A 12,108-nucleotide genomic window follows, 5' to 3' on the forward strand; every position below is an offset into this window, starting at 1 on the left:
TCAGACAATTCAGGGATTTCCTTCCTTTTCACTGTAAACAATATATTGCTACAAACTCCTTTTAAATTACATATGTATTGCTCAGGTGACTTTGACAGTGTTTTTGCAGCTGCAGAAGTAGCTCAGATTACATGATACAGGGTAAAGTGAATAAGTAGCAGAGAAGTTGTCTTTGAAATTATTACTTAATTCTCAGAACATTCCTTCAAGGTAATTATTGACATAATGACATAACGTATCCAAGTACCCATCACTTACAGAAGACAATGTTGCTCTAACTGTTTTTGCTAGATGAAGAATCACATACTGAAACATGTCTTTCAGCTCTGGCTTGCTGATGATTGCTGGCTACAAGCAAACTTGTATTTAGGTATTCATCAGGACTTTGATCTTGAAGACCAGAGGCCATATTGTTTCAGTGTTATGGTTGGACATGGCAAGAGTCATTATTTCAATGTAGAGCTGGGCAGCGAGTTGGCAGTGTGGGAGAAATCATTTCAAAGAGCGATTTTCTTGGAAGTTCAAAGAACAGGGGTAAGTAATGAATAATTTAAATCCTGGAGCCATTTCATCAGTAAAATAAGTCTAACAAATTTTTAGATTTTGTATATTTAATAATTGTATCAGATTGATGTGCTCCATAACTAAGGATCTGAGTAGACTTTAAGGCTTCTGAAAGCTTCATCATCACATCAATATTTGTATGTCAATGACTATGTAATAACAGTCTGTGAGTGTGCTATGACAGTTTGAAAACTGGAAGTTGACCTTGATTATAACAAACTGGAAATGAATACATTTTACCACTGGAAAACAATTTCTGGGGAGATTCTTTAGTCCACCTTGAACATTTTCTTCCAGAAAGCTTATTTTCCACTCACGTAAGGTAAATTTAGTATGCTTTACATAAGGTTTCTGTTTTCAAAGAAGAAATATTTTGCTCTTACATTGTTAATTGTAGATGGGGATTGTCCTTGTTAACATTGGAAGAGTTTGAAGACTCAGCGTAAAAGTGAGAGGAAAATTTAGAATAGTCTTAGATTCTCAAAATTAAACAGCTAGTAAAATTCTCTCAAGTCAATTATTTTCTTGGATCTGAGGGTGCACTTCCCATTAGGTCATTTTAAGTTTAAGATCAAGATTCCTGGTATAGTTGTCTAAATGTGGGTGTCTGTTAGCATTGTGCTGACTAAGCTCCCATTAGAATCAGTGAGTAGAGTCCAAAGAATGATTGTGCTTGTCCTAAAGCAGATACTTTCTTCTAAAGGAGATATTTTGTGGTATGAAAACAAAGATGATAAATTGATTTTGATTTAAGTTGCAACTTAAAGAACCTCTAGACTGTTATATAAACAAGTTATTTGCTGATAATGCAAATATCTAGATGCATACTCCTAAGTGAACTGGACCAGTGGTATGGGGATGTATGGATTAAAAGTATAGGCCTTCTCCAACTAAAAACATATTTATACAGTTTAGCACAAATACAAGCTTGATCTGGTATGTTCAGGGACCTCCTAAAGATGTTTACAATAGCGAGAGCACTGGATCACAGCATTGCATTAGCACAGCTTGCAAGGAGCAGGAGTCCTAGCACGGGTGTTGAATCAGCTCTTCTAAATTTCCAAATCTCTGGGATTCTAACGAGGTTTGAAGGTGTTTGCTTAGAACCCTTCCAATTGTCTCTTCAGACTGATGAGGTAACAAAAAAGATTTTGTAATGGTGATGCTATTGCCCCTGCACTTCTGAGAAGGAATGCAGTTCTTCAGAAAAAAATCAATTCTTCCTGAAAAATTGCTGGGCATGAGGGAGGGATTAATAATTCATATTGAGTACGCATAAAGTATTTTCTCACATGAACTCTTCAAGAAATGATGATATAACTCTTTGACGAACCATTCAGTGATCCTATTTATTATCCATATAAACAGCAGATAAGATATAATTAAAATTAAGTATAACAAGGGTGGAGATTAGCTGGTTCTGCAGCTGATTTGATTTCTGAAGTATTTATTGTTAAATCTCAAAACTTGTTGTCCTTCTACAACCTAACAGTCTTAAAATTAAGGGACAATTCTTTGCTTGTGCAATGATCTTTTGTCATTTGAATCCAACAATCTTCTAGACCAATATCACACAAAAGACATTAATATTTCTTCCAGCTGTGGTTTAACCTATCTGAAACCTCCAGGAGAGACATTCAATTAAAATCCTGATTGTAGTGCATAAGTCTATATATGTGTGTTCCCATATCTTAATTTTCTCTCACTCGGTTGCATACATTCAGGTTTGTCGTAAACTACTATGTCAGTAGGATGCAAAGCACTGCAGTCGCTCTCCAGCAGTGAAAAATCTTTTGACTCCACTATTTTCTTTCTTCCTTCAAAACATAAATACTCCTTTGAATGTCCTTTTTTTCAGAAGGATATCAAGAGCAGCGTGAATGAGGTGCAACTTAATATTACATAGATTATTTCAAGCCGTAGAAAAACAACTGGCATTTCAGTATCCAGAAAATTGAAGGTTGTCATCAGTAGGTTAGATTGTCCATAAAAATTCTTTCTTTTGAAGAAGGACCGTAATTGCCGTTGGAAATCCATTTTTATTCATAAATGATTGGGCAAGATCCATGGCAGGTGTTGGATTGCACTGTGTCATTTTAGCCATTCTTATTTAAATGTGGCTTGGTTCTGTTTACTGCTGAGGGTCATTAGGATCTTGTCTTTGACAGGGTTGTTGTTAACCTTATCCTGTTCACGGTCTTCATGTTTGGTGTTTCTATAAGAAGAGTTGTATTTCTGAGAAGATTCTGTCCTTACACAGTTTATGAAAAGAAATGTTATGGTGCAGTGGTATGTTCAAAGGTGCTTTTGAATTTTATACTGCCCATGCTGTGTGATTTTTTTACACATTTCTTCTGAAAATGGCAGCAGCGTTAAATGACAGAAAGAATGCAGTAAAGCAGGAAGAAATCTCCCTCACAATATCATTCCGCTTTCAGCTATCTTAAAGCCATATTTCAAGCTGCAAATGCTTACAAAAAGGAGTCTACTGAGAAACTGTGAAATTCAGGGATCCTGATATAATGAATCTATTTACAAATAATTATAGCAAGCAAACTTAAGTTAAATCAAGGTGCTAAAAATATCCATATTTTCTTCCTATGAAAAATACTGTAGTCACTGATGGCATAATTTGGACAGATGGGGGCAATAAAAACACAATAGAAGTAGGGCAGGCAGGCAGTTGAAAGGCAGAAAAAGTGCTGTTAAAAAGCATTTCCATGAGGTTGGTCAGCATTGCAATGGAGGAAGATAGGCAGTGAAGTCCTCTCAATCATAACCAGAGGTTCAGTCATCTCCCACAAATCCCAGCAAGCCTCTCTGTCTCACCTGGAACATCCTAACCAGTGCAAGACCAATTAATGATGATCAGATGAAGTAGTTTTTCTTCTTTTTTTTAAAGTTTTTTACAATGTAGACAGTCTTGAAAAATAAAAGGCTAGCACTTTTTCCAGATCTCTTACTAATTCTTTGACCCGTCAGGGTAGTCTTGTCAGTACTATGGGATTTTATTCCATGTTTTTTCGATGTTGTCTTTTATAAGTTACTTTCTCAGTATTCTTCCCTCTCCTCAAACTGTTCTTTTCAAAGGAAATTATCTTGAGTCATGAGTCTTGGATGTGATTGTTAAATTAATGCAAAAACATCTTGATAGGATGATTTGGATCTTTGGGGTCTTCGGTCTTATTCCACAGAAGGATGAGAAGGATATTGCAGTAGTATTTGGTAGCAGACAGAGAAAAGAGTGACATTAATACATTTTACTATCAGCTGTAGAAAAGTTGGGCTAACTGTTTTGGCATCTTAAAACTTGGTACTTATTACATGGAGGGCAAAAGACAGAGGAGCTCTCAGGAGACTGAAAAAAACATACAGGGGGAAAATCATCTACTGCAGTGTCACTGAAATACCTGCAATTGGTGTATATAGTGAGGACATGGTTACATACTCTCCTCATTTATCTAGCAACTTTTAAACATGAAAGAAAGTTTTCCCTTTGTGCTTCCAGCTGTGATGCAGATGCTGCAAGCTCTTTCAAATCCTCATACAGCTGAATAACCTAGTTTCATGAAACCATTTACTTTGCTTGGATGAAAAAAGTTGTTTAATATGAGTCACTGCAAAAATTAAAATAGGTCAGAAGTCGGACTTCACTCAATCATAACAGAATAATCAAGAAGTTTTCCTGCATGGTTATTTTCTGTGCTTAAAGGTAAGTACTTCTAGCAAACTTCTTTCCATTTTGTTCTGTAACTCAATGACTGATCTTGACAGACAAATAAACCCTGGAAATAAAAATATAATATATGTTTGTTGAGGATAAGGATATGAATGTATTGTGCTAAGAGAAATGTTAGCAGTAAAATTCATGTTCCTGGAATGATACAAATTCCTCCTGTGAGGAATATACATTAAAAATAACAACAAAAAAAATTCACGGCTGTTGTAATAATATTTCACTTAAATCCATGTCATGTAAACATTATTGGAAATCCAAAACCAGTTGATAATTAACATAAATGTATAATGCAATTATCCTGTGTATTCCTTCTTTATATCTCAGTTAACGTATCTGCTTCTGTGGGTGTTTTTATTTTTGTATGCATTTTTAATGTTTACTCATTTTCCTAAGAGTTAACAACAAACCCTTCTCTACAGTGAGATTCTTGATGCTGATCATGTAAGCCAGATTGGCTCATTGTGACTCAGAATTGCTTGCTGATTATGTCTGTTCCTGGATAAATGCAAAAATGATTATAGGGAATAATTGTGCATGCAAACCTGGAGCTTTGTTTCTATAAGATTCCCATTTCAATTTTCTTTCCACAAATATTGTTCTGCTAAAACACCATGATTAAAATTCCTTAAAAAAGAAACAATAGTTAAAACAAATGCTATTAATCAAGTCCTTATAGTTAAAACAAATGCAATTAATCAATTCCTTTTCTGTTTTCTAAGCAACAATGAATCCCTTTTCAAGATTGGTTGGTCCGGCCAATCTCTGTTTTCATCTGTGAGCGTGAGCATTGTTCCACACTTATGAAAGATGACAGACATTAGAGTAACATATGTTACAGTATCCTTAGTTCACCATCTTCCTGTTCCAGACTTTAACATTTCCCTCTATACACTGTATGTTCTTTGGGATGTTCTGTATGAAATGCCTGAGGAATCTTCAACCATGTTACTGATGATTAAAACAAAACAAAACAAAACAAAAAAATCACATAATTATTTTGAAGAAGTGGTTTACACAATATCCTTTCCTCATTTTTGTATCTCTTTCCCTTTTTGCTTGATGGTCTATCTCTGGTTACTTTTTGATATCCTCTCTTCTATTCACCTTTTTAAATTTCCTTGTAATACATTTTCAGAGATTTTACCAGTTCATCAGTTTTAATTAATTTCTAACCCATTCATAACATTCTCATCTGAGAAAGATGAAGTTGCTTTCCATGAAACATACATTGTTTATTTACAAATCCTTTCAGAATCCATACTGCTGACAGGTTGTGGTTTTCACCTCTCATTTTTCTAGTGAAGATTTATGTTTTTTCTTTATAAAACTTACCCATGTAATGCTTCCCTCTCATCACTTCTCTACAGCTCAGGAAATAATCTATGACATCTATGAAATAATCTATCTCCTGATTCCTACAACTGTTTGCTGTTTGTTCTGGACTCTTAGTTAATTTTACATGCATGTTTCTGTTAAAAATCTTCTGAAAGGGTTCACTAGAACTAATTGAAAACATATAGAAGTGAATAGGTTGCTTCCAACTGATTTCAATAACCTGTCCAGGAAAGCAGTATTTCCTCATAATTTCCCTTTAAAAGCATTCAGTTGACCATATTGTATAAAATACCAATATATTAGTCACTGTATGGATACGTACTACTTCCTAACCTGTCATAAGCAATAATGTAACATCAAAAGAATGCTTATATTTCAAATCACCTAGTTGCTTCTATGATGTGTAAAATCACTTATAATGATGAGAGATAAAAAAGAAAGAACTGCACAAAATTGCACTGACATTTTAAAAACCTACTTTTTCATAAATTAAATGGATAAATAGCTCCTATATTTTGAGCAGCTCCAGAAAGAGCCAAAATTAATTTATGTGTTTGGGCTTTTATTCTCAGTCCACTGGAGATAACAATAAACTCCTCAGGATTTCAAAATTAGGAACCAGCTGGAGAAATTCCTTTACATAAAAGTTCAAATGGCTTCTGAACAGTTTTTTTTTTTTGCCACTGAACATCAATGCGTATTTTAGCAACATTCCTTTATATATGCTTGAAGTTGAGTGTTCAACAAGCCACTGAGAATGTAAACAGTGATGTGCATTGATCAGTGATATGTATCCCTTGCATTCCCACTGTATGGCGGCCAAGCTACAAAGAAGTGTGGAATTAGCCCCATCTGAAACTATTTTTTAGCATAAGTACAAGTCAAATTGAAGATTTTAGATTTAGAGAAAACTGAAGAAAAGAGTTTGTGATGTTTGGATCCAGGCAGCCTAAAAGAAGTTTAGTTCCTGGGTCTTCTTCCTTGGATGTTACACAAAAGGTGTTTTCTGGTCATTCTCCAATGGCATTCGGAATTGATCTTACTACAACTCAAATTAGATGTAATCAGAATACATCTTAGAGACTGTGTCCCCTCTGGGACTTGAGCAGAGAGTAGGTATCTTTCCACTTATCCTCCTGTCACAGCTAACCTAACTCTTCTGACTACCTGATTTCTGAGCTGCTCAGAAGACTTTGGGTGTCTCAGTAACTGTGCAGTCAGAACAAACACACCCATTGTTTCTAGGCATCTTTGGAATTAAGTAAGTGCTGCTTGAGAAATGGTAGTCTAAATCTCTGAGACTGAGCAAAACAAGTCCACCTAAATAAACAAATCTAGCAGAAATTAGGCAGTCTGAATAAGAAGTAAGTGTCATTTCTACCTTATGAATCTATTAATTCTTCATGGTAAACTGAGAGGATGAGTAAAATAGGATTGGTTGATCATAGTATAATCCTTGTGAGCTCCAAATAATATGTTTAAAATGCAAAAATGTTAAATACAGTTGGCAATGCTATCTTAATTTTATATTCTGTGATGATGATAAAGCATATATGAAACAGAATAATATATATTTTTTATTTATTTATATATTTATATTTTAAAATGGAAATGCCACCATATGCTAATTTCAGAACTAATTTCTGAAACAAACAAATAAACAAAGTGAATATCCTCCTTAAATTCAGGTGAGATATTAAATAGCAGTTAGATTAGGTTAGATTTACAGGGTCATTAAAAGATACGTATCAGTTTGTTACCAGAAGCACCCAGTTTAATTACACAATTAAGTTTTAGATTGCTTTCATTATGTACAGAAAGCTTATTACAATTCCAATTTAACTGGTCATCTTTAGAAATGCTATTAGATTCTAACTCATTTTCATTCTGATGCAAAAAACCCACCATTCTCCAACCCAAAGAAAGATGCTGAGAACCACACAGGTTAATTGTAAATACATTTGTAAAAGTGGTTAATAATTCAACAATTCAGATACCAGGTGAGAATCAAGAAATGCACCTATTATAATTTTAAAAAAGCAAGAGAATGTACCAATTTACAAGGCTATTGAACAAAATCCTGTTTACATATTCTGTATTTTAAACATGATTAATATAAAATGTTGATTTCCATGAAGCTACACCAATATTTCGAAAAATAGTATATGCTTAAAATTACAAATTATTCATATTGAAAGGGTAAATCCAAAGACTTATATATGTATACTTCTTAATATATTTATATTTATTTATAAATCCAAAGATTTAAATAATACCTATGTGGTGTGAGTCTAGTTTTGTTATTATTTTCCAGAGAATATTATAGACTTGAATAAGGATGAAACTACTAAGCTGTCAAGAAGTTAATCTCATGGAATTTCAAATTTATAGAGTAATATTATCATAGAATTTTGATATTTTATTTTATGTTTTCAAAAGTTGGTATTCCCTATTATTTTCTGCCTGTGATTCCTTTATAAGAATCAGGTAGAAAAACAAAATCCCAGTCCAAGCATCATTGATTCAGAACTGAATTTTGTACTCAGTAATGTTTCTTGTTGGCATTTCTAATTATTTTTTGACTGCAAAATTCTAGAATTTATAGATCACTAGAAAAGAAAAAACCTTTATTATATAATAACAAACTGTGTCAAAAACAAGTCAGTGCCTTTGCTGAATTAAACCAGTAGAATTCCACTAAGGTGAATGGTGCCAGCCTGAGTACTATGATTGCTACTGACAGTCTGCCTCAAGTATGTGAAAATATATTTGGGACCATCTACAGGTAGGAAACTGTTAAGCGTTCAAGTCACTGTTGTATCTTGCTTTTCTTTATGGAAAAATGAGTTGCTACAAAACCACAGAGCTGTTGCTCAGGCACAGAGATGAGGAAGCACAATCTGTTCCTGACATAAGCCACGGCTAAAGAATGCACTTTGAATTTTCACTGCTAGAGGATGACCACTGCTAAGCTGCTGGCCTTTGATTTTGTCCTCCTACCTCCATTTCTCTCACTGCCTTTTCCTGCAACCAATTTAAGCCATAGTCTGCCTGTTCAGCAGCGGAGGTAGCAAGTCTTCCTTCTTCTGTCAGATTTACATTAGCCATAGGTTCACATTACAGAGAGAATGCCATGGCCATGAGTAGGCATCCAGAACTGCATTATCTGCTCATCTTGCCAAGTAATGGCTGAACCTACAACAGCTGAGGAGAATTAGTTGACCTATCAGTCTTCCTATAGGAACACAACTCCCTGCAGAGGAACATTTGCTTCAGGCCACATGTGCCTGTGTGTGTGATAGTCTGTGATAGTGGTTTAATGCTTAATCCCAGTTATGCTGGAGTTTTCTGAAAAGGCAGTCTGTCCAATGAGAGAGCTCTACTAAGAAAACCATTTTTTCAGTTAGCTGCTATAATGTCACGAGCATTATAAATTACAAATAGATTAGATCAGATAAATATTTATTGCAGTTAGAACAGCTGTTGTGTGGCAGGACTTTTACTTATGAGTGTGGCTCAGATTGTAATAGATGACCTAAAGGCAAAAGTTTCAAGCATAGCAGTATCCTGAGAAAGCCAGCATTTAAAACATGAACGTATTAAGCATAGGTATTATTTTCTAAAGCACTAAGCACTGAGCTAGCACTACTTCTACTGAAATCAGTAAAAGCTTGCTTTGAAGTTCAGTGAAAGTATAATGAGCCATTATTTGAGTCCTTTGAAAAATCTTTTAGTGCCAGTGTGTCTCTTGCATACATATATGCTGAACCACAGATGTGCATCGGTGTTTAAAAAAAAACAACTATAATGTCTTCTTGAAATCATCAGATTACAGCACCATATTTTACAAGAGAATGTACTTTTTTTATAATACCCAGTCAAGTATGTAAAAAAAGAGTCATTTTAGGGCATTAAGATGCAATTCCTTCGATTGCAGCAACTGCAGAACTTGAAGGAATGTACAAGATTTTTAATCGGATCTGTTTTGTTTCAATAAAGTGGTTTTAATTGTATCTATCCATAATTATCACAGTTCTGTAACCTTTTAATTGTGATATGATGAATTCCTTAAAGGTATGACCAAATGAGTGGATCTGGCACATTTTTTAAGTTAAGATGATATTCCTTCAGTCACTCTCACACAAATTATTTAACTGATCCTTTTGCACGGTTATCTGGAACAGGAATATACCTGAGCTTCAGAAGTCTGTTCTGATGAAATTTCTGAAAACTCTCATGCTTTTGATGAATGTCAGATTTCATTGTCATTTCATTTTCTCACGTCATGTGGATTCAGAGTGAGAATGCTTTCAATGTACTTTATAAATGTCTTCTGAAAGTTTTGCTTTAAAAAAAATTGTGATATATAATACAAAATATTTTATCCTAAAATAACAATCAGAATTTTAAAATATGAGGAAGCCAAAGTATGCGCATTTTTAATTCAACTATTTTGGAATTTCGAAGAGTTTAAAAAGCACTTCTGTTTAGCACAAGTCATTCTATGAGAAAAGACTGTTGAAAAAGATTTTGCAGTCTGTCTTCAGAATTAAGGGGTTTAATTTTGTATGCCTCCTAGTACACTCTGTATGTGGGCTGAGATACATTTCTCAGTAGAACCATAACAACTCTGGTTGCTCTTATCATCATCTCCATATCCTACTCGGAGTTTTTTTATGCTAAAAGAGGAATTTTCAAAAAAGCTCATTCTTGACCTAGCCAGTCCCATATTAAGGCTTTTACCAAACTCTATGTTTCTGTAAATACATTGGATGCATTAAGAAAACTTACTCCTGTCACTCCTGTATGATTTAATAGCTTCTAAAAAGCTGCTGTATAAAGTCTTAATGCAAGTTATCTGTGTTCCAAACTGTCTGCTGTTGGTATAATTTTTTTCCTTAGACTTACTGTTTTTTAAATGCTATTGTGCATTAGTTTCTATCTAATGCATAATAAAAGAGCTCATCATTTAGGTCCTTCTCTGTTTCAGGCATTTAAGTTCCTCTGACAAGTCCTGCAAACTTCCTCCCATTTTTACAGATGCCCACACTGACAGAAAGACTAAAAAAATATTAAATATAATATGAGGTGGGATTTGGTCTCAGAAATAAGACCAAGTATCAGTGATATTTGGATGATATTAAAATTTTTTCAATTCAAATTGGCAGCCCTGGAGTCCTCTGTTAATATGATTGAAATGTTGACCAGTAATTGATTTCTAGGGAAAACTGTCACAATTAAATTCAATTATTATGTTAATTTCCAGTTTAATAGAGAATAACAAACAAATTGCTTCATATACATTTAGCCCATTAGAATTCCACTCTCATCCTCATCTGTATACAATTCACTTTCTTAAGTCTTTATGAGATCATGGACTTTGTTCAAAAAAGTCAGCTCCTTTAGCAGGGAAAAGTGCTCAGTTTGGGGTATTTCTAATTGTTCTGTTTGAGATTTTTAGTCACTTAATTTTCATCTGCATATGGCTAAGCTTTAATTATTTTTTTTTTATATTAAGTAACAACAGACCAATCTTGAATAGCTCAAAAGAGCTGTGCTGTTAACTTTAATAGATTTTGGAGTCATCACTAAATTAAACATGCTAAGTGCATGCACTATTGTTATTGGCTTGTATCTATATTCATTGGTAGTTAACTATAAAAAAGGAAAAAGACCAGAATGAGATGATGATGATGGCTGTTTTATAATATATGAAATAGGTACTGTTTTTACTGAACAAATAAAACCGTGTTCTCATCAACTGTGTTATTTTACATGTAAAAGAGATGACTTCTCTCTGGAAAACAATATTCCAAAAATCTATTTATTAGATTAATAAAATAATTTAATTTTAATGGAAATACTCCCTTGTTCTAAGCAAAGTCAAAGTTTTATTAAGATTTAACATTTAGTATATTGATGGCATATTATTTCCACACAGAGGCGTAACACGTATTTTAACTTAAAGTGAGTAAGTGAATAATATCAATACAGTATGCAATATGTATGCTGTATGCATATGGGTATGGTTCTTGCCCAAATGCTTTGCTGTCTGGTTGTTTTTATCACTTATTTTTAAAAAGTATGTGTTGAATTCTATAACATGAGTATAGTGAGAAATAGTGTCTGTGTTCCCACTTACCTGTAATAAACCTTTACAGCTCATCTTAGAGCAAATGTATGTATACATCTATAAAGTAGTTGACAAAGTAGCAGGGGAAATGTGTAGTTTAAGCAGTAAAGTGTAATGGTATTGTCTACTTTCCAATTGCTTTTTTGAAAATAAACAAGCAAAATCATGTACATGCCAAATTTATATTCATTTAGAATAGAGGACTGGTATTTATTTCTGTATTTTGGCTGGTCAAAAACACTAGAATTGCTGCTCAACAGAACATAGCTGAGTCCAAAATGAATTAATATATTCCATATGAATGCTGTAGTTAAAGCAAAAGTGAGGTTTTTCTTCA

At 33.8% G+C, this 12,108-nt stretch overlaps 1 protein-coding gene across 1 annotated transcript in view; it reads left to right on the top strand.

Moving 5' to 3' along the window:
* The window catches only part of SNTG2 (syntrophin gamma 2), a 286,578-nt gene that overhangs the window by 252,074 nt on the left and 22,396 nt on the right, over positions 1-12,108 (top strand). The window contains exon 14 of the mRNA XM_087775769.1: positions 325-534. Within this exon, the coding sequence (XP_087631895.1) occupies positions 325-534 (210 nt within the window). The remainder of the gene's footprint in view (positions 1-324; positions 535-12,108) is intronic.

This window comes from Nipponia nippon, unplaced genomic scaffold (assembly GCF_047370975.1).
Source record: "Nipponia nippon isolate SJK-2023a ecotype South Korea unplaced genomic scaffold, ASM4737097v1 scaffold_4, whole genome shotgun sequence".
Classification (NCBI taxonomy): Eukaryota; Metazoa; Chordata; class Aves; order Pelecaniformes; family Threskiornithidae; genus Nipponia; species Nipponia nippon.